The sequence below is a fragment of the Taeniopygia guttata genome, chromosome 2 (genome assembly GCF_048771995.1).
Source record: "Taeniopygia guttata chromosome 2, bTaeGut7.mat, whole genome shotgun sequence".
NCBI classification, from domain to species: Eukaryota; Metazoa; Chordata; class Aves; order Passeriformes; family Estrildidae; genus Taeniopygia; species Taeniopygia guttata.
The window spans coordinates 82,730,001-82,754,173 of NC_133026.1; the positions used below are offsets into that span (position 1 = coordinate 82,730,001).

General features: G+C 39.1%; 1 protein-coding gene across 11 annotated transcripts in view; it reads left to right on the plus strand.

Annotated features, from left to right (window-relative positions):
• IKZF1 (IKAROS family zinc finger 1) overlaps window positions 1–24,173 on the plus strand; it is a 101,741-nt gene that overhangs the window by 46,794 nt on the left and 30,774 nt on the right. For all 11 annotated transcript variants that reach the window (XM_030265727.4, XM_030265736.4, XM_030265731.4 and 8 more), the window contains exon 3: window positions 4,925–5,044. In XM_030265727.4, the coding sequence (XP_030121587.1) occupies window positions 4,925–5,044 (120 nt within the window). The remainder of the gene's footprint in view (window positions 1–4,924; window positions 5,045–24,173) is intronic.

Genomic DNA, 24,173 nt, shown 5'->3' on the forward strand with positions numbered 1-24,173 from the left:
GATAACAGGGAGACCTACACAAACAGATCAAAATCTGCTTTGAACTGTCCTGCCGTTTCTGTCACTGCCGTTTCTGTCAGTGAGCATCTGGTACTTTCTGTGAGCAAAGGCTGTGACTTGTACTGGGTTGTTAGCTGAATTTATGGCCAAAGAAAGAACTTCCTAATTTACTTTCATTTATGGTAAGAGTTATTGTGGGAACTCACCTTCTGGAAATGGGAGTCAGATTAGGTTCCACAGATACTAGCTCTTCATAAGCTCTTACTAAACCTCAAAATAGAGGATCTGAAGGTACAGGGACGTTACCTACTTCTTTCTCATAGGCTGGTGAATGCAGAAAGGAATTCTTTCCCCTTGTATTCTCCTGGGTTTCTACATGCTTCTGGGATGCTTCCTACGTGAGGGAGCTCTGCTATATGTTGGCAACCAGTAAAACAATTGCACTGTTTCAGGAGTGGAAGATTGTCCTGTCAACTGTAAAACAGTTTTTTATTTCTCCTATTTTATGTGTATTGCTCATCAGATGTAACTGCCTCTCTGGGCCTATGGAATTAGGGGACTTGGTTCACTAGCACACTTGTTTGTGTGTTTAAAAAATATAAATTAAAGAATAAATTTGGTTTAGTGTGTTTCTTTGGGGCTTTTTGTTTTGTTTTTCAGCCCAGAAATAAAGACGGTCTCTAGAAACAGTTACCCAGCTCAAACTTAGTGTTTTGCAGCCATGTGCTTTCGGCAGCTGCCTCTGACTCGGGTGGCAGCAGCCAGCCAGGCCAGGAGAGTGACTATGTGAGTGAGCCAAACCCTGTGTGCATTCCCAGGCATTCCCACCTCGGGGAATCCAGGCATGGCTGACTCCTAGAGGAACTGAAATACTGTGTGACTAGCATAGAGTTCACACTTTTTATTTTTCTCCTGAAAGTGATATTTCATGAGACAAGCAGTTGCAGTTCTGAAATGAGGAGAGAGCTGACATACATTTAACCAAATGGTATCCGGCACCCATACAAGAGAGTCAGAAAACACAGATAATATCTCGCTTAACAAGCAGTATTTTTCCTGCTTTTTTTTCTTTTTTTTTTCTTTTTTTTTCTTTCTTTTTTTTTTTCAGTTCTAGGGCCTAACAGTTAAGGAAGGTGAAAAAACAGTACGAATGTTTCCACATCTAACATTAAGAGATATCCTAGAACAAACCAGGCTGTGCTGCACTCTGCAAAAGCAGGAAGAAGAAACCCTCAATATTAAATACACACACACAAACCCAACATTAGTTTGTGAAAGAATAGGGAATGAGATTTCTATAAGACATCCTGCCCTAGCTTTCTTTTCAACAGTAGTAGCACACAGCAGCACCATTCTGGCATGAACTGAATCATTCTCAGAGCTGGATATACATGTTAAAGGAGCACCAGGCTAAGGACTTCGGCAGAAATAAAGGACACTAAAACCTTATTGAACTGGCCAGGTTTTTCCCCTTCCTCTCTTTCCTTCTGGCTTCAAGTATATTTCTAGGGTAGAGATGAAGAAAGTAAAATAGAGAGAAGTTAAAAGTCTTACCAGGCATCACTGATAGGTTAGGCTCTTTGATTATTTTTATACAGAGATGGCAGCGTTGAAAATCTGAGACCATCTTACAGAGATGCAGATTGAAATAAAGGAATATTTGATACAACCTGCAGTTGTAATTCTTTCTATTTATGACTTAACCAAGAGCAACACGAATCAGTGGTAGCACCAGAAACAGAACTTCAATTCCACAGTTAAGGTGGCTTTTTATAATAATTTTTTAAAAACCCATCCCCTCCACCCCAAGATTAGATTCTATTTTTTTATGCCTCACTTCTTAAGCTACTTTGCTCTGTTATGTGTCTTTTGAATAATTTTCCCCAGTACTGGTCACTAGGTATTGGGATGGCGTTTAGCTCCTTGTCCTTTGACTGGTTGTTGTTCTGGGCATGTCTGTTTGAAATTAAAATGGAAAGCATTCCCACCTTTCCCCACTCCCCTTCCATTTCTAAATTCAGTGGAAAAAGAATGTTGTTGAGATTGTGCATGTGTAAGATTGCCATGCTGTAATGAATTTACCATGGTGTAATGATTTAGATGTAGTTAAGGCATGAAATACAAATACGATGCTCTAGAATCCAAGAGACAGAGCTCAATAAATGGATCTATTTTAAATCCACTATTTTTGTCCTGTCTTTTTGCATGTATGGATTTCTCAATCATGTGTAACAAGAAGAAATCAAATTATATTAAATGGGTCATTAAAGACAAGTTTACTAAGTTTTCTTAACTGCACTCTCCTGCAAAGAGGGAAACAGACCTGATCTCCAGCTTCCGCCCCACCAAGTCCATGAAGCGAGTCCAGTTCATACCACCTGGGCAAACTGCTGTTAATTTAACAAGTAGAAGACTGATACCCATTTAGTAAACCAGAGAGTTCACCACTGCAAATGTACTCTTCTGCTAACAGGTTTCTATTCCAAAAAGACTGCTCTGACTTCAAAGAATTTTGCCTAGACTACATATTGTAGGATGCCTAATAACACACTTATAAAGATACTGTTTTGGTTTTTGTCTGTTTTCCCATATTTTTGATATTATGAGTTTATATTGGTTTGGAGTCAAAAATAGTCTTGAGCTTTTTAGGATAATTGTTCTTCTCAGCCTAGACTCAGTCAAAGCATCAACGTCCATTATTATAACTGGGAGTGCTGTTTCATCCTTGGAAGATGCAGGTAGCTTTGGATTACTGTTACTTTTTAAGGAATTTCCTTAACTTATGTGTAATGTGAAGAGAGCTGCCAGGCTGTTGCTTGCCCTCCAATTAAACCTCTGGGTTGGTTTTTTTTGTTTGTTTGTTTTTGTTTGTTTGTTTGTTTTGTTTTTTATTTTCTGTGGGGTAAAATGTGTTGAACAAACTGAAATATTTCAGCTGTCTCTCCTCATTTGTGCATCTTATCTGTAAGAGATACCTCAGCTTGGCAGGTTAGGACTTGCAATGTAAAGTTGCTGTCAGTTCTGTAAGTTCCCTACATCCCAGAAATCTGAATAAATAATTAAATAAGTACCTAAATCGTGAATGGAAAAAGATTTTTAATTAACTTACTTCCTGCTTTTATTTTCCTTTGCTGTAAAATTCATGCTCCCTCTTGTCCATTTATGCAATCTGCCTTTGCTCTTGCACTGATATCCAGGGGGTGTTATCTTGCCCATTTAAGAATATGCCACAGAACCTGGGTATGAGAGGGACCTTATTAAATCATCTAGTTAGTCCTCCTGCCGGTGCAGGACTGTTTCTTCAATACCCTGGAGTCCTCTGGCTGCAGTTTGGGATAGTTCACTTGATACAACTCTCAAAACTCTTGCTCAGCAATTATTCCACAGTTTCATAGATGTGTCATTAAGAAATGCAGTCACATACTAATTTAATTCATTTAAACATAAGTCTGTGCCAACAACTCAAAACAGCTGATTTGGAAGATGACTTAAAACTACCTGTCATTTCTCCCCATCATGATCAGTATGGATGGGAAAACACAGTGCTTTGATCCATCCAGGAGGCAGGGAGGAAATCATTCACTTCATTCAGATCAAGTCCGTAAGTGGCACCGCTAAACTAATGTAACTAAAGTAAGGTATACTTGGTTTAGTTTTTTCCATTTCTGGTATGCGTTTTAAGGTTTACTTGATGTTTGTGTATTAATGAGGGAATTCTCATTAGGAAAAAACCCACTAGTTTGCTAAAGCTTTGTGCCATAAAATTACTGCCCTTACCGGTGTGCCAATTGACACAGGATGCCTGACAGATTTCATCAATGTAATTTGGTAACATCTCCATTTTCGAGACAAGGGTCTTACGTGAACATTACTCCATTCGAATTCTGCTCTGGGCCTGTGCTGTTCTTTGCTATTAATGCAAAGGCCAGTCTTTTAGTAATAGTCAATGAAACTAATCACTTAGATAATTCCTTTAGCAGATGTTTCAAAGGCATGCTTTTGTTAGAGATGTATGAAGTAATTTTAAAAGTTCTGCAAGACAGTGATAGTACTGTGGGCAGGAGATGTATGCTGTTACTGAGGCCTGAATCAAGAAACCTCACAATTTCTGGAAGCACAATACTTAGCAAGAGAGTTCTTTTTTCTTACTGTATTGTGTTTGGCACTAAAATAGTTCCACAATACCTATAATATTTTAAAGCACCAAACCGTTTACCTCTGCAAAACCTTGTGTACTCAAGATATTGGGGTTTCTTTCCTATTTGCAAATAGAAGACAATAAAATCCTTGAAGTCTTCTAATTGTACATGTTTAAGAAGTCTTGGTACCTACAGCACTTCACTACTTGTAGGCACAAGAACCTGGCAGAGCTTGATCTGGGGGTATTAGTGAAGCTTGCTGGCATTGTAGCTGAATTTTCAGTTGAAGATAAAACTTTATTTTTGAGGTTGTTCATTTGGAGCCCCAGAATACCTGTGGGTTAGACTTCACTATGTCTTTGAAGCAAATACAGATGTGTTCTCAAGGAGAACTTTTGGAAGAGAAATTTTTTTACCAAAATGTCCATTTGATAACCTTTATAATCTGTCAGTCTGTGCTGGCTAAATTGGATCTTTTGAGCATAGCATCTGGAAAACATACATATCTCACAAATTTCCAAACTGGTACGGCTAATAACTGTGTATCCATACTCAGTAAATTTGTCAGAGACATTGGTATACATTCTCTTTAAAAATATTATTCCCCTGTATTCTTAAGAAGTTTTCTTTGTGGGAGAGTGGGGTTTGGTCCTAAGAATATCATGCTTTAGTAGTGTTTAGGGTTTTTTTAAGTTTTATTTGGTTTGTGGTTTGTCTTATTGTATTATTTAAAAATGAGGCTACTCTGACAATAACAATCTAACTGATGCTTTCCTCACTATTAGGAAAGGAAAGTCCTCCAACTAGTGATGTCCCTGATGATCCAGATGAACCTATGCCTATACCAGAGGACCTTTCAACTAGTACTGGAGGTCAGCAGAGTTCTAAGAATGACAGAATCTTGGGTAAGATAACAAATACACTCTAATAAGAAATACTAGTAAATGATATAGCAATGATGTTAAATTACTTTTTCACAAGCTGACAAACAAGCAGTTCCTGTGCCTTTCCATCTCTTCAGGTGCATAGTGTTTTTTGTGCATCCTTTTCTTTGGGAAAGGCATCTTCATCCACAGAAAACTTATAAAGATCCTGCTGTTTATCTTCTTACCATGACTGTTGCTTGATATCCTCACCAGGAAAGAGAGTTTTCATTCTGTGTAGGAAATGGAATGAAATATGTGGTCCCAGGTCAAAATTATATGAAGTCAGACTTGATAAATATTCAATAAATGCTAAGGTATTTTTGTTATTATTTTTATTCTTAATTTGAGTGTTGTCTTGAATATTATAATAATATTATAATAATATTATAATATTACTATGTTATCTGCTATTCAGATTTCTTCAGAAATGCATATTAGAGCATACATAGTATTTATATATTTGAGATTCCAATATCTGAGCTCCATTTATCTTTGATTTTTTACCTGGGAGAACTTTAGAAAACACTTATCTTTTAGATAAAAATCCACACTTAATAAAGTCTGTTGGGTTAAAATTTTTTTTCCAGAGGTGATTGTGCAAAATGCTGATTATTCTTAGGGATCCCCAACTCACATCAAGGACTAGCAATACTGATGACTTCTGTATGCACCAGCTCCCACATAGTGCACTAAAAAGACTAAATATTACTTGAGCACCATGCCTGTTTACTAGTTAGAAAAAAAAAAAAGGAAAAGAGGGAAAAAAAGCACAGTGACTCCCAGAATGCTTTGATAAATGCCCTATATGATAAAAATATTTCTGTAAAAGGATGACTATCAAAGCACAAGTATTTACCCACAAATAAAAGTATTGCTCGTTATTCTTACATTATTGTAAGAGTAAGGGTCAGGGTGGACAATTTACAGAAAGATTGCAAGTGCCTTTAAATATTAATTGTTGAAGGAAATCCAGTAAAGGATATTAGGTGGAAAGAAAGGCACAGAAGACAAAATAATTTTTAAAAAATTAATTCAACATAATGCAGTAGGATGGTGTCAGCGTTAGGAATAGAACCTACTCCCAAACTCCAATACTAGCTAGTAGTGAGTGCATCATCTTATGCATCTTCATTTTATTTACCATTTGATCCCCTCTTATCAAAAATGTGAGCAAAAATTTCAGCTCCTAAGTGCATATTGGCATACTTTATGAAAAAAATAATATTTAAAAGATGCTTTTAAACAATATGATCATTAACTAAAGGATTTATTTTTCAGTCCAAAGATCTTTGGACAAAATCTTTCATTAACTACTTGTCTATCAATTCAGTAAACTCCTTTTTCCCACAGTAACTAACCCAACACAATATTTAAGTCTTGAGTCAAAAAAATAAAATTTTTAAGTTCTTTGCTCAAACCCAAACACAATTTTTCATTGTACTGATTTTTCTTTAATATGCACATGAATATTGTGAAGACCCAGCAAAATTGAACTTTATATTTGCTAATGATGTAATGATTCTGCCAACAGTTCAGTCATATATCAATATGTACACATATTCTAAATATGATAAGTTCCATCTGTTATTCTCATTACTCAGCAATAAATTAGATTTGCCATTCCTCACATTAACAATTTTTCTATAGCCACTCTCTCTACTCATAGGTCTTTTATTTACAAGGGTTATATCTTGTAGTGAGACATTTACCATAGCCAACAGAAAGAAAGACAATTCACAATACTCTGTTTTACAGATGATCTGTAGGTGTCAACTCCAGTGCTTGCAATGTTTGTCTTTTCTGTAAAGCTGCATACACTTTTACCTCTTCTATTGCTCCTTTTTGCTAGCTCCCTGAAAACTGTATACTAAAAAAAATTAATTCTCCCTTTTTACAAAAAGGATGCAAATATATGCCCCAGGCATATCAGAAGACATATGATTGCTGTGCACATTCTGGATCTTCATCAAAAGAAAATTTCTTAGCAATAAAATAATACTTTAGGAGTGATGTTTGACCTACATGATCCTATAGGTGTATTAGGGGTGAAGGGGCATTCCTATGTAGGCAGTGGCAGTGTAGGCAGGCTTGGTGTTTAGTACAACACTGTCATTGCCAAGTCCCAAGATCTGTTCCTCACTGCTATTTATCACCACACTTCGGTAGACAAGAATGATCTGAAAAAGTAGTTTGAAGATTGAAAGATGGAGAGGAGAGCATTGTAAAGACCCACTGATGTTATCTGTGTGCATCTGGCAGGTGAGAGCTGGACTGTGGCCTGTGATAACCAACAGGCCCTGCATGAGCAGATATGGCCAGCCAAGAATTTCTCTCTGTATCACTTTCCTAATGTCCCATCTATTTCTTTCATCGAAAGGGAACTCCCTAGCATTTGGATTTATTTCAATATTTATTTATTTAATTCAGCATTGGGTTTACAGTGCATTCAACTTAACCTGTAACATCCTGAGAGATCAGCTGTCCATACAGCATACACCAAGGAATTTGAGTTAGACATTTAATGAAGTCCTCTACATTCTGGAGGACCTTTTTGTACACATAGGGCTATAGAGATAACAATGGTAATTGTTAAATGAAAAGGATAAATATTTACCTCGTCCTACTAAAATTAGGTGAGAAATCTTTTTTTAGTTTTATTCAGCCTGTGGGACAGAATTGTTCAAGTGACAGTTTGCATACTCAGATTTGTAGTAACATTTAATGAAATAACTTTTAACCCTGGAGTCAAATTTCTCATCAATTTAGTGTTTCAAAGGTCGAAGATTACCGGAAATAAGCTATTTTTAGAAAAGAAAGATAGGCTCTACTCTTCCATGTGTTTTTTAAAATCTCCTTTTGTGCTTCTTCCAAACATGTACTGAGATTTTAATGTGGTGCTACAAAGCTGATAGAAACATTTGAAATATTTCTCCTGCTCTGAGAATGAAGATGTTGAGGTCCTCTAATTGCTAGATTTTATTGGTTGCCTTTAGTTTTTCAATTATCATTTAAAATTACTATAGAGGGTGCAAATTTCATAAAGAAGGTACCCAGAGGATCATGAAATATGTGTTGGCTGTTGTCCCCAGGCAGGGGGGGATGCTCAGAGCATGGGTTTTTTCTGACCAGTACAATAATTATCAACGGGTGTGAAAGGGTAATTTACGGAAGTTAAGTCATCCACAGTTTCTAGCAATAACCCCAAGTAGCACAGCAAAGCAGGAACATATTGGAAGAGATGTTATGGTCACCATCAAGGTTCTTCATTTCCTTGATGAGCTTACTATGATTTTAATGTTGCAACCCCCAGAAAGCCACTATGTGTTGAGCAGCTTCCTTCTGCATCCTAATTTCTGCTGCTCTGTCCACTAGGTTGTCTTCCTTCCTTGTCCTATTCTTCACCCAAAATTTACTTCTCAGGCTGACCTGGCACCTATAATATTTTATTATTTTCCTCTAGCTCTTTTCACCCATGTGCTCTACAGATAGTTTTTCTAGAAAACACAGTGAAGATTTTCAGCAAAGTGTGAGATTTTCACTGCTCTTTAAGGCTCTAAAGACCTTGTTTTGTCATCTTTCCTAAATACTGTTTTGCAATCTTGGTCTGAGTTATTTAGAAATCCATTGAAGATCCATTCCATTAAGAATTAGTGCTTTGCAGCCTGTTTTGAACAGCTCTATTTCCCATGGTACCCTACTAGAAATATAATTTGATAATTCTCAGTTTCCGCAAGTCTCAGGTTAAACGTGTGCACCTTTTGTGGATGATCAGTACTGAACATCCTGTGTGTGGTAAACAGTTGCAATTTAGGGCTGTTTGTGCTCTGAGACTGCATCCTAATTCAGGCCATGTGTGGGAAGTTAATGAGTCAGTGATCTGTAGATCAGACCCTACTTCATGGATAAAGCCATTTGCTGTAGTGGTGGCATTTGTCTAGAAAGGTAGGCAGTGCCTTCCTTTATCCATAATTGTCCATTCCATAGGTGGCCATCACTGGATAAAAAAAGCCATCTCAAAGTGTGTTAGCAGCCTCAGAAAGAGGCTATGGGCTCACCATTTCTGCATAGATAGCTGTCTGGTGCTGGAGATGACCATATAAACTTTTAAGACAGAAGTCAAAAGTTACCACTGCAGTCACACTCTGGGCCTGCAACAAATAATGTGTAGACATCTTTTTTTAAGAGGTGGGGAGAATTCATCTCACAAAATTGGGTTGAAATTCATACAATTGACAAAGTATACCAAAAGTAACCAGTCAGGGTGATCATAGACATCAGTAGAAAATATTTATAAAGTTATAAAGTCTATTTTTTTAAAATAAATTAGTATGGGAAATGACATTAAAAGGAAGATTTTTTTTTGACATTTTTCTCTCCCAGTGGGAAATACCAAGTGATGATGTTGTGTCCCTTCCACAACTCAGTTATTGAAGCAGAAGCCTGTGTAGCTGCAGGCTTCAGTGCCTGCATCTCTGGGACCCTTGCATTGCCTTCACACCTTGGGGTCCTTCCTCTCAGTTACAACCCTTCAGAGGTTGTAACCTGCATGAGGAGCTACTTACTTACTTACTTACTGATGCAGGCAAGTGTCCCCTCTCTGATCAGCTTTGATGCTTTGTTTCCTTAAAAGGAGCTCAACCATTTGAGAGCATGGGCACAAGCATTGCTGGGGGGCCACCAGGCAACCACAACCATTGCCATTACATAAATCTACTGCAACTCACATACAGCTGGGTGGAGAGAGTAGAAGTGTGGAAAGGCTGCAGATGGAGGGGAAAAGCGAGGAAAGACAAAAGGGGAAGTGCCCCACCCCAGCTTGCAAAATCAGTCCTGTGGTTCAGACAGGTCCAGCGCACTGCTGCCCTGGTGATTCTGCTGGGCAGGGAAAAGGGCTGAAGAAAAAGACTGCTGGAGCTAAATATCATTGCACACTCCTCCTTGTGGGTGCTCAGTGGTTGTGAAGGCAGTGAATAATAAAATGTGGCATGTGTGTGCCTGGAAATTCAGAGAACTAAATTCCAAGACCTGAAGTAACCTGGAGGGCTGTGTAACATGTTTTATTTGCTCAGGTTTTAGATGGACATCTCTGCTGCTGAAAGGTATGGAAGCTGATGAGCTTTTGTAAATAATCAGTGATAATTGCTTTCTCACCTGATGTTGGCCCCCCATGACAGCAGAGAGAGAATTGTTTCGAGATGGTTTAGGAAACTCAGAAAATTGTCTTTAACCCTCCACAATGAAACAAGGCTTGAAAGTCCAACTGAGGAGACTTCTGAAGGAATTGAAAAACTTGAAGCTGAAATATTTTAGGAACTTTTAAAAATAGGGAAGTCAGGAATCTCCCCTCTTGTTTGGTCTGAAGCCCCTATTTCTTACCCCAAAGTAACAGTCCCCAGTATGGACTGGTATTGTATGCTCTAAGAGCCTGCTGGTATGATGTATATTATTTTAAAGAGAATGCAAGAGATATTTTTGTCAGGATTATTTTCATTTTGTCTGCAAAACTCTTATGGGGATTTGTATGGAGGAGGATGTGGGTGGTTTAGCTGGAGAAGACATGTGACAAATTTCATGATGCCCTTAAACATGCTATACAGGCTATAAGTTATATTCCAGCCTTCAAAGGTATATTTTGCATGAGCACAGAGTGAAACAGTGTGCTAGAGTGAGATGCAGAAGACCCAGGTATATAGGGCCATTGGGAATTTCCTGTTGTGCCAAGAGACAAGCTCTGACCTATGTAACGGCTTAGGATTTACAAAAATGTGCACAAAGGCAAATGGGAAAATGTCCTATTACTGAAGGTGAATTCCTCTATCAAATTTGAAAATTCTTGCTGCAAGTAATGGAGGGTGAACATTTTCAGAATAAACCTGCAAGAAATTTGTGGAAGTAAGGGTAAGCCAGCCTGGAAAACAGAGATGCTGCAGCCCCAGCATAGGCTGTGCTGCATTATGAGCTCAGGTCTCTCAACCCGTGCAAAGCCAGATAGGGCACATAAAAATCTGCCCTCTTGATGCAACAAAATCAAAGCCTTGAGAACACAACTGATCCTAAAAAGAGTTGTACTTTTACATTGATTTTTATTTAGTTTTGTGAGGAACTTTTTTACTCAGAAGTATGACAGCAGGATGATTTGTGTTGCCACTGTGTGGCAACATGATATTGCAGGAGGTGCTGAAGCTATGGGTTTTTTTTCTCCTGTTTCTCCAGAGCTGTGTAGCTTGTGGAGCTGCAGCCTATTTCATGAGCACCCGCTAGGTAAAGCTGTGTTTTCAGAAGAGAACATCAGCACGAAAGTCAGGAAAAACCTGGGAACTGTGCAAGTTTTGTTTGTTCAGTGTTGGAGAGTGGCAAGCATTGCTTGAATAGGAGGAATGCACGGTGTTTAGCTGTGTGGCTTTAGGTAAAGAGATTGAGTCTGCTGATCTAAACTGCAGTGAGAGGAAGTTCTCTTTATCTGAGCAGAAGAGATGTGCCTCAGAGATAAACCCCATTCTAGCTCCGGAGTTAAATTTATCTAGCAGGATCTCAGCAGTGGCTGCAGCTCAACTCAGAAACATCAGGCTCTGGCTGGAAGATGGGCATATTTTAAGCTGGGGAGGACGTCTAACTGCACCTTGCAAAAATTTATTTTAAGGGAATAATTCGTCATCAAAAGGTTGGATTCACCTCCCAGCACCAGCCACCCTTCTGTTCTGTGTTAATTCTTCCTTGCTCTTTGTTGTAGGCTTGCTTTTTACCTTAAGCAAGTTTTCTTTCACCCTGAGTGCACTCCAGGACTGCAACCTTACCAAAACCTAAACTGCTGGACTGAGGCACAATGCAGGGACTACTTGCCCCTACAGAGGTGCTATTTCAGAACCAGCTGCTCTTTTGGTCTCATTCAGCCACTCCTCTTATTCCTGTAATTTCAGCTCCTGCTATGGTGGCTCCCTGGGAAGAGATGGTTTCTGGCTGCAGAGGACCTGCAGCTATGCTCTCCTCTCACATGTGAACTTCCTAGGCTTTGTCCCACAGTAAAATGTGCAAACAGAGTGTCACTCTGGCTTGATCCACCACATTTGAGATTTGCAAGGGAGGATGTGCAGCATGGCCATGCCTCCACAGTTTTCCCCAATATAGAATAAGCCCTTTATGATAAAGAGAGGGGATGAAAGAGCTCCTTTAGGAGCTGTGGTCCTAAAGCCAGGAGTGAACACCACTCATTGCAGTAGGACAGAAGTTTGTTCCCAAACCTTTTCCTTTGAGCTCACTATGTGAGGTTTCTTGAAGCCTGAGATGGTCTCTCAGATATAAGCTTGGCCTGGCAGGCAGTAGGTAGGTGTGACATAACCACTAGTGCAGGCTTACCCTCAGCATATCATTTATGGTGCAGATGTGGGACCACAGCAAGCTGTTAACTTGTGAAGGTAGCTCAGCTAGCATCTCAGGATTTTGGCTTCATGCCTCGTCCAGCTGCCTCCCTGAGCAAGTGAGCAGAGCAGCAGCCGAAAAGCAGGCTAGACCTCAGTCTGCAATGCAAGACACCCTGCTGATCCCTCCCTCACTCCCTTGTCTCCTCCCTCAGCCATAGATTCTGTGTAGATTCTGTGTTATAAAGGTGCACATGCAGGAACACAACTCCTAATTGTTTTCCTCTTTGTTTTTCACATTCCATTTTTCTTGTTTCTCTTCCCTCAAAGATAGTCCAAGATTATCTTGCTTGAAAAGTGTAATAAATTTAGCAAAAACGGAGAAATAGGACAGCATGAATTAACTTCCACTCTTCCAAGCCACATATCACAAAAAAAAAAAAAAAAAAAAAAAATTAAAAAGAGGGAAAAAAAGGAGAAGAAACTGAAGGGTAAGGAGAACTTTCACATGAACCTTTTTTTTTCTACCCTGGAAATGTTACTTCTGAGGAAGTTGCTCTTACCAGAGTTTTCAGTAACTTCTAGATTATTTCATGGAATGATATGAGAAACTCACTTGTTCCCTGACACTTCCTTATAAGAATAAATAATAATTGACATCTTTAGAATAAATTGCTAATTCCTTCATATAACAGAGTATCTGTATGATTTTGCCCTCCCTGCTGATGAAGTAACAACAGAAATGTTTAATGCAATGAAAAGGTGGGTTTAAACTAAAGTTGGCGACACTTTCAGCTTGTGTTGCAATTAATAGAAGAGGAAATATTCATTCTCCATATTTCATCATTTAGAAGCATCCTGTATTTGTAAGAAGCTCTGATCAGCCAACATCCCTGCTATGGATTTGAACTTCATGAATCTTTGGTGGTTTTTGAATTTTGGGGATTTTTGTCTAAGCTAAGAATTTTGTGTTCTGATTTTTCATAGTGGCTTAGGGGTTTTTTGGAGGGAGATCCATTCCTTCTCATTTACAGTACTGTGCACCTCAGCATTATATGGGCTAGGTTATGGAACCTGTTTATTCCTGCTGTGAATATGTGTTGCAATGCTCAGAAGTGGTGGTAGTGGTTGGCCTTGAAGCAGGATGGTTTCATTAGCACCAAAATGGGGACTGTGAGCTGGGGAGCACTGATGCTTCTGCACCTCTCATGCTGTATCTGCATTTCAGATACATCTTTCCAGTTCTTTCTATATGAAAATTTATTTTCAGGGGAAGACAACACATGCACCTATAGAATTCACTATGAAAAATATGTTTGCCTTATTATGGAGTACTTGGGTTTTGTGCCCACGTTTGTGAAGCAAAAACACCAGTGAGACTGAGGGAAGTGTCAAACTGCACATGATCCATGTGTAGCCTGACCTCCAGCAGGCTGTTATTCACAGTTCAGACTGTGAATGTCTCTGTCTTTCCAAAGCAGAGTACTCTTCCCAGTTTTCTCAGACTGAAGCCATGAGCAAAGAAGTGAAATCATCCCTTACCCACTGATATGGCACCTTCCTTTTTGAGTCAGGATTTGTTCTTTTTCCTTCCAGAATCCAACTAATTTTGTGACTGGCACCTTCTGTGGCTGGATGGTGGAGGGGTTGTGGGGCAGTCCCAATGGCCAGCATGGTCACTGGAGCTTTGTCTGCTGCAGGTGTGGATACACAATTTTTCTAGAAGTCAAATGGGAACTAGGCTTTTCTGGGGAGGGGTTGATTTTCCTGCCCATTTGTCCACATAATGGCAAGTAGAAGTAAAAATGAGAAATGATAATTGTGCTAGCAAAAGGCTTCAGTGGCTTTGGAGCCCAGCACATGAAATATATGAGGGAGGAATAATGCTAATGAAGCATTACCTCTGTTGTAGTATCACATTTGTTTAATCTTGCCACTACATTTTTAGTAGATCCTAGTAAAATTGGTATCCTATCATGGGCTTATTGTGGTGTTAGGGTGGAATTCTTTTTCTCCTTGCAGAACAGACTAGGAAGTCTGATATTTTTTATTCTGTAATCACACATTAACAAGTCTGTACATTTGCTGTACAGTATAGGCATTAATAATAAGCTCATTCCTGTGTTCAAAGAAAGAGACTGATTTATATCATACATGATACAGCCCTTGGTGTTTAGCAGACAATTAAAATATGTTTTTCATTTCTAAAGCTTTTTTATAATTAATTTGTTCTCTTTAATATTCCCTTTGAAATTTGAAATGGCAATGTATTTTCCAGCCATCAGAAGGCATTTATTCCATATTCTCCCCTTTGCATGTTTATATGTACACACATACACATACGTACATACAAATGTGTGTCTGTCAGCACACAAAATTATGTGCCTGCAAAACCAAGTTCCTCTATGTTTATGTCTCTGTGAAAACAGCACACATATGCAAAAGAACATTTATCTTGAAAGCTGAGCTTTTCCTTCTTATTTAGACGAAGCAAACATATACTCTGCAACATAAACACATGCCATAAAAATATTTTTTCAAACCTAAAAGAGGAAAAGGTTAGTTCCTGCTAGCTTGTCTGTATCCTTATAAGAAACCTAACTGTAAATTCCATTTGGGAAGTGGGTAACAGCTGAGGAAGATCCGCTTGTACCCACTGTGGCTTTTGTAGTCTGTGTGAAGTGGCTGGGCCAAGGCAGCTGTGAAGGTCATAGTACAAGAAGGACAACCAAGGAGTTCATGAAGATAGAGGGAGATGAAGAAAGGAGGAAGAGAAACACATGCGCCCCCAAGTCTTCCTGCTAGCATTCTTTGCCTGAAAAGGCTCTCCTGCCTGCCCCTACTGGCTTAGCAGTGAGGGGTACATGTGTCCTGAGGATTCTCCCCTGCAGCTCATAAGTACTATTTCTTCTTGTATTCAGATGTTCTATTTACTTAATTCCTTGCAGTATTATAGAAGTAAGGTCTGTAATGGAGAGACAGGGAAACAGTCATGAAATGCTTTTCTCCAGAAGATTCTTTTGAAGTCCTATACGAAATTGAGGATTGCATAGTGAAGCTTTGGGGGACATATAATACTCACAGCAGAGGAAGAGATGGGTGGCATATTGAAATAATCTAATGGAAAATGCTGATATAATATTTTGTATCTCTCATTTGAGATACAGCTTTCCACAAAAAGCTTATACATGCCTAACTTGATAACTTTCTTAGAGATGTTTCAGTAGCTAACTGAGCTAACAAATACAAAAGCACAGTTAAAAGTATCAGTATAATAAAAGTATCAGTGTAATAAGGGTAGTGATGGACCCCTCTGCTCTTCTGTCCCAGAAAGCAGTTTGTATTCAGGGAATCTCCTTATGCACATCTTGGGAAGCTTCAGGTAAGTTCAAGACAGAACTCCTCACAAAGACCAGGCTAGTTGAGCACAATGCAGTCCCCAGCCTTCCTGTGTGGGAACTCATTTTTTCTCTGCAATGGTGGTTTTTTTCACTCCTCTTTTTTGCACTCAGTGAGACAGAGCACAAATAGTTGCCTACTTCCTGAGAACACAGTGATCCTCACATTCTGGGCTGCGGGTTGTGTTTTTCATGCTCAGGCATAGGATGGGAGTTAATCAGATAGCCATGGGCAGCTCTAGCAAATAGCACATTTGCATCAGCAGAAGCTAGTTTCAGCAGACTTGCCGGGAAGGTTTTCTGAAGCATGCCACCATCCTACCCTACTCACAGGCACTGCACATTCATTTGATAAAACAGATTACAATAGAAAATGAAACTTTTAACGTTCTCTTCTTAAAACGCTTGAGAAGCACCTTACCCTGAAGGTGTGAGTTTGTGATTAACATCAGCTTTCCTGGGACTCCATGATGAATTGGAGGTAAAGGAATTTGATGGATGAGCTGTACTTCATTTATCCATGTGGCAAGGAGAGCTCTTAGAACCACTCTAATGCAAGTGACAATCCTGATGACTGACAATTTCCAAGAGTCCAAAAGCCTTCAAGTAGAATATTGGGAATACTGGGATTTGTGTGTCTTATGCTCAGAAATAGTCAGACATTAACATTTTGTCTTTTTGTATTGGAAAAGTAACTTCAGATTCAAAGTTGACTTTTCTCTCTTCTAAATGAACAAATCATCATTCATTAGTCACAGATTTTTTAATTTTTCCATTTGCCTCATACTTAGTCCCACCACATTGTCTGGTGTTAATATAAAATTTAGGTGCTTTATGAATCCTAGGTTGGGCACTGCTGATGCTCTGGCTTGGTAGCAACAAGGAGTTGCAACTTGATAGTTCATGGGAAAAAAGGTTTCCTGATATGTTACAGCACACTGGGACACACATTTGTTTGTTTCTACCCTGAGAATCCATTGTATTTGGTGAAAACACAATGCAATGTCTTATCCTTTGGAATATTTGAAAAGCACTTTAAACATAAACTGGATAGATGCTTTTAAAAGGATTCTTCAAAGTAAAAGGCACTTATGCTGGCTAGGGCACACGACTAGGATCAGAGAGGAAGTTTAACAGAAACTTTGCATGCTAGACACTTTCAAATATTCCATAAATGCTGAGATGGCAGGAAATGCCAACAATGATAGTCTAAATAGATCATTAACCCTTACAGGAGACCAAGTTTTGATCACCCTCTGAAGGCCTGGCACCAGTTTTCACAGCACAGAATTTGTTCTCATTGCATATGATTGTGTGTCCTTTGTCCATTTTAGCTCTTGCTGTTGGTGTATGACTGAAAAAGGGAGTGAATTATGCTTGGGGTTTTTCTACTGCCATTTTTTTCCAATTGTTTAGTTGGGACTTTTTTTTTATTCTTATTTTATTTTGTGGCACAGGGCTCCTGGGAAAGAACCTCTGTTACTCAAAACACTGCACAAACACCAACAGAATACCCCAAAGAGTTAGTCTAATTAAGGCTATATATAGATATACATAATTGATTAATTAAGCTTTACAAGTCCTAGCAGATGTAAGCGTAAGGTAGGGCGGAATGAAATGTAATCAATTGTGGTGTGCAATCTAAACCATATACAATATCCTGGAAACCAGAAAGCAAAGTCATTCTTCTAACAGATGCAGCAAAACACTCTTGTGTGTTCTTCTCCAGGGTGCAGTGGGATTGGTTTGATTCAAAGTACTCAACTTTGTTTTAAACCGCATCTCTTCAGCTTGAAAAATAAGATTGAAAAATATAAAGCAGGTAAAGGTAAATAAATGAAGGATTTGGTGATCCTACATGAGAGAATAAAATAAATATTTTCAATGAAATATTATATCTCTTGGGTAAGCACAAAATAATTAGTTTCCTGACTTCTAATTAGTCTAGATCTTAGTACAGAGGAGAAATTTACTGTATCATTTGGATTTCTGGAAAAGGGGGAGAGCTGATTCCAAGCTCTGTGCCTGACTTGGAAAGGCAGAAATCCTGGGTTGTACCAGTGCAGTGAATGAAATTTCTGCCTGATGCTGATGTGACAGAAGTGAGTGAGGCTGGTGTTGGGAGGCTGGGCAGCTGAAGATAAAGTAGGGACATAAGCCCAAATTTCAGGATATCAAATCCATACTTTGGTCCAGACTTTTCTTTATGCTGAGATGTTTCTGAAGGTCTTTTGCATTTAAGAAAAAATACTCTAGCAATTTGGTTTTGGAGTGAGATTTCACACCTGGTAATTGAATGTGTATGAGAAGCACTATGCAGCTGAACTGGAGATGACAGTTTTCAGTTTTAGGTCATTTCCCACACCAGAGGTACAGGCTGAGCCCCTCTCTTCTCTCCTTTCTCAGACCACTGATTATTTTGCCAAGCTGGCTTCAGTGTGGAGGATAATTAAAAACTGCTTTGGCTGTTAAACAGCTTATGCTTTTTTCTTTCCTAGAGGTAGGTTCCTTTGGGATTTTTACGTCTCTCTTGGAACAGAGTGATAGTATGGGAAAAGGTCAGCTGAGGAAAAGTAAAATTTCTTTCCTGATTTTGCATCAGTCTGAGGAAGAAAAAGTTTACTTATTGACCTTGAACAATCCTGGATAAGGAAGAGCTGGCTGAGGGCTCCAAGCATTTGCTATCCAGTATTTGATGGGTAGAACCAAGGTTTATTAGACTAGACAGTAATTCTACCTTTGTATAATTCTGTAGGCTGTGTCATAGTCTATGAGTAGCATTTTCACAAATACCTAAGTTATATAATTTTTTGGAGCTACAACTTCTGCTTGCTCCATGGCCCCTAATTTTGTTCTGTGGAACACATGGCCACAGAACACAGAACACATGCATGGCCAGATTGCAGCTTTATGAGTTAGGACACTTGAGAGGCATGTACCTGAATATAGGAATCACTCTAAGCAGCAAAATGGCTTTTGAGTTCCCCATTAGAAAAACAAAAAACAAAAAAACAAAACAAAAACAAAAAAAAAAAAAACCAAAAAAAAAAAGTCTTATCCCCATTCAAAACGAATTGAAAAATGTGCAGATAGGGAAGTAAGGGCACATGATGGATTAAATGCCTTTCCCATGGCCACACAGGAAGTCTGTCGCTAAACTAGGAATTAAACCTAGATTTTCTTAGTCTGCATCCAGTGCCTTGCCCCAATTTCAGGCCGTAAAATTTTGTTTGTTATTAAATTCTGTGTAGGCTGAAGTAGTAGGACACTGAGTGTGAGAATGAGAAATATTAGAGAATAAATACTATTAATAATTGGTGAGAAACTGAGAATAGTTCTGGATCAAGTATTTCCAAGTTTACATCAGCATAAAAATCCCCTTGTGGTATTGTTCCTTAACCAAACTGGTTGTGCCTTTCCCTATGGCTAGGGTTGCAGTGCAGCCCAATGCTTAGCTGTTTTCAAATGTTCTGGTTTAACAGTAAGTAACATTATGACTGGATTGGCAGAAAAGTGATCTATTTATGCCTCTTTTTCTTTACATTTCTCATCCAAAGTCAAATAGAAAAATTACATCCATTTCCCATGGAGAACATCCATATCTATGTACTCTCTTACCATGCTCATTGAATTAACAAAACATTATTTTTCTTGAATTGCTACATGACTGAATTTTATCCTTGGAAATGATGAACTACATGAAGAGGGGTCAATTGAAGTGAAAACCAGACCAGGACCAGTAAAGCCAGAAGAAGGCAGGTCATGCCCCTAAAATCTGAAATAAGCAGAAGCCCATCTCTATAGTAGGTAGGGTATGACAAGCTAGGTAAAATCTTCACAGTGATCATAGCTCCTCTCACATAAATGTACTGGATATTTCACAGCTTGGTCACTGCCAGCCCTACAAGAACAATGCACTGTGTAAACTCTGCCCTTGTAGACTAGAGCTACTGGTGCTGTACCCATAGGCAACTGGGAGACCAGTCACAGTTGCAGGATGGGACATGCAAGGCAGGTCTCCAACAGTGATTCCATCTCAGGAGCTATTGACATGCACTGGAGGATAGTGCTAACTTCTTTTTTATGCAGGTAGGAAGTCGCACATGTTTCAAATTACATTAACTTTAGCTGAGGAAATAAACACTGCTCAAGTGGCCCGGAGGATATTTTCTAATTTACAGATAAATGGTAGGGAGAAGAGCTGAACCTGCTGATATTCTCTGTTCAAGAGTATTTCAAAGAAAGTGAAACCTTACTAAAACTCATTTCTTATCACCTTCTGACAGCCTCTTTTGTGGGGAATAGCCCCAAATGGTTTTGACAGTTCTTCTAATAAGGTAGCTTTCATGCAGTATACCTTTGTGTAATACTCCTGTCTTTATTTATATGCAGGATTTCACCACTATCTTCGTGAGAAACTACAAAATTCAGTTAGCCACTAGATAAGAAAAAAACTGGAGCTTAACTCAAAAATTATGTATAACTGTTAGTGTTGTGATATTTATAGAGGGTCATTTTTCACATTTTTACATTCTACTTAGCTCTTTATCAGACAAATTCTTGCTGAAAAGTCCTCAAGAAATGGAAGAGTATAAAAAGCTGCTGTTCCCACTGTGTTCTTAAAGAAGTCTGTGTTCTGTTTTGTATCTATTTTGCCTGGAAATGAAGAAGAGAAAATCCTTCATGTGAATCTCAAACGCTTTCTGCTCCAGCCAAGTTTCATTCTGAACAAGTGGGACACATGATCTCAGTGGAAGGACTTCCTAAGTTGTCTGCTCCATCCACTGCCAGCCAGGCGGGATTGCCCAATTAGGCAATCCCTACTCCGCTTTAGCCAATTTCCTTCTGTATTCTTCCATCACTCTGTCCCCCATGGCTGCCTTCAGCAAAAAGGAGTATTGCCTAATTGTGCCTTTGATATGAGGGTAAGGAAAGGGCTGGTGGTTAGTTCAGGTTTGCAGGAGTCAGCTGCACACAGAGAACCACTGTTTGGTGACTGGTGACTGTCTTAAAGTAGGTGGGGAAGGCAATACATGTCAAGTGTGTGAATGTCAGAGGGGAATAGTAATCTGGAAGATTACTGGAGAGGCAAAAAAAGGGCTAAATCTCTCTATTTTTTGTTAGTTTAATTTTCTTTTTTTTTTTTTTTTTTTTTTTTTTTTTTTGCTAAGCCACTAAGTATAATTCCTAGTCTATGCTTCCCTTTATGTCACTTCTCCATAATTCTTAGCATTTCAGTTGGGCTGCTATCTCTTGGCTGCTTCCTCTTTTCCTGCTTTCCTATATTTCATTATTTACCCTTCTTCCTCTTAGAGTACTTTTATAACAGAGTGAGGAGGATGTGGAAATGTTACAATGTGACACACAAACTGCAGTGTCACAACTGTAGCTCTTTTTTTTCACCTCCAGGAATGCAAAGAAGCAGGTCAGAATGGAGAGACAGGAGTGAGTAGGTAGGTGAGTGAAGGAAAGGAGAGATTTATAAATAGGGAAGAGAAATGACAAAAAGTCAGAAAGTTTCCAGCTTGGTAATTTGAGATAATAGCTCTCCACATAGTTAAAGGTTATCCCAAACTGAACCATCACTGTGTCCTTGAATGCAAAGGAGAGATGCAGGCAGTACTAGTGTAAGGGCCTCCCACAATACTGCTACAACAGAGGAGATATAGCCATGATATGGTTTTGAACTTGCCTGTAGAGATGAAATCTGAGCAGAGATCTAGACCTGTATTGTGCACAGTTCTTAAAACTGTCCTTTCAAAACAATAGACAAACAAATAATAGAACCTCAAAAGAAAAACTATTCTTAGGGCCCATGTCTGTATGTGAAGTAAACCTTTGGAAGATAACATGGTTGAAAATGAGATGCTGTAGCTCTCTTGAGATATCAGGAAGCTGGAAAAACTCACTCTCAAGGATTTTTTCGAGCTGCTTCCTAGGGCATCCATTAGTTAGAGGTGCTTCTCCTCTCCTCTCCTCTCCTCTCCTCTCCTCTCCTCTCCTCTCCTCTCCTCTCCTCTCCTCTCCTCTCCTCTCCTCTCCTCTCCTCTCCTCTCCTCTCCTCTCCTCTCCTCTCCTCTCCTCTCCTCTCCTCTCCTCTCCTCTCCTCTCCTCTCCTCTCCTCTCCTCTCCTCTCCTCTCCTCTCCTCTCCTCTCCTCTCCTCTCCTCTCCTCTCCTCTCCTCTCCTCTCCTCTCCTCTCCTCTCCTCTCCTCTCCTCTCCTCTCCTCTCCTCTCCTCTCCTCTCCTCTCCTCTCCTCTCCTCTCCTCTCCTCTCCTCTCCTCTCCTCTCCTCGTCTCCTAGAAACCTTTCAACTTGAGTGAATTAAAATTTCATCATAGCAACTGGTGTAGGAGTTGATACAAACTTCTAGACCATGATAGATGCTAAGGAGATAAACAACTGCGGGTAGGGAAGAAATATGTCCAGACTGCTCTTTGCAGAAGGAGTTAGAGGAACAGTAGGTTAAGGTTTCCTGTTAAGCCAAGGGGACAAGGGGGAAGCTGTAACAGCTTCTCAGCTATGGCTACAATTGGACTCAAGTTTCACAGCATTCTCAGCATGGCTTTTTCTCCATCCCCCCCAGCACCCCACCACGGGAAGCTCAGGTTGTCTTAAAAATCTGAATATTACTAAAACTAAGAGATTTAAGCCCCCAGATAATTTTGATATTTAAAAATTGCTCTCCACTGCAACTCAGTTGCTTCCAGTCTATGTGGTGCTGCAGCAGACCAAGGATTTCAGTCTCCCTCTGCTGCAGAATAGAAAGTAATAGCTGAACCTTTTCTGGGATTTGAAATGCCAATACAGCTCCTTTTTATTAACCACTGAATTACTGATCAACTTATAAATTATACCAAACAGAGTTTGCAAGGAAGTAACAAATGCTGCTTGCATAGGCAGGCTAAATAGAAGAAGCTACTGGGATGACTGGATGCTCAAGATTCAGATACAAAGCATGAGAGAGTGGTCTAATTTCTTAGTGGATCAGCATTTTCCAGGGTGGTCTGTTTTCTGATAATCTAATTTCATTAGTATCTGAAGTTGGGGTGCCACAAAACATTAGTTGCTTTTGTAGAAATCTTTTGCTGATGAACAAGTGTTAAAGGAATTGGTAGGCCTATTGAAATGAGTGGAAGAGTATTTGAACACTAGTTAGACCTTATTGGATTATTCTGTTCTATACCTCATCCAGAAATAAAAGTTTTGATGGGATAATTTCTGTCACCTGCATTATATAAGTTTCTGATGTTCATACTGATCAGTTTTGGGCTCCTTGTCACATTTTAGTTGAGTGATGAGCTACTGGGAATTATTCCATTTAAAAACTATTATTTTGAAAGAGTTGTCCCTTGAAGCTCTGCCAGCAAGGTGTTGGCTTGGATGATTTCTTGTTCTATACAAATTAAGAAAATGTTTGCATTTTGATGTAAGATACCCAGCATGGTGATTGTGACTGTTAGAAGATGGTGATCTTGACTGTGTTTCCAGTGAATTTCAAATGTCATATTACTGATTCAACAAAGGTAAAATAATTTTAAACACCTTTTACACTCACCAGCCTTAGATATTGCTGAAGAATTGTTCAGAGTTGGAGGAAGCTGTACCTGGATTGCCTCTCTCTTCTAGAGGTATGGTGATACCTGCACCAGAAACTCAGCTAAACTTCAACTCTGCAGCATAGTTACTTTCTGATTTTGGAGATACACTTCAGGACATGAATAGGGACTCCTAAATTCAGTAGTTTCAAATCACAGATGAAGTGTGATTGCAGATCAGAGTTAGTAAGTTCAGGTAGGATGCCGTAATATCTTTTATATATAATATTATTAGTGTTAACTTCTAACAAATTTTTCTCCACATCTTTCTGAGAAACTCATCTTTTAAAAATACTATCTCTTTCATCTTTTGTGGAGAGCTAGTGGAATCTAGGTTTTTCTCTTAATGCTGCACTCAAAGACCCAAGAAAACAGTATTTGACTTTGCAGTTGCTGTATGCCTCACAGAAGAGGCATCCAATGCCAGGGACGACTTACCACAGCAACAGTGTGGTTAAGGATGGATTCTGTTCAGGAAAGGGAAGATGTGCTTGTTTTTCCTTAAGTAAAAGCAAGAAAACTGTAAGCATGGGAAATGATATAGAAGTGAGGAAAGACAAGAACTCTTAAAAATGTGTACTAAATTGACTTTGTAGACTTTCAGAATAAGCCAGATCTCTGAGTGCTTGTGAGTTTGCCAGCATCATTTGCAGTTTCTTGCCATTTCAACATAAAGGACTGATTGCTAGAGAGGGAATAAGGTCCCTGTAGCAAAGCATTGTCTTTGATACACAGTGGGAAAAAAATTGATATTGTC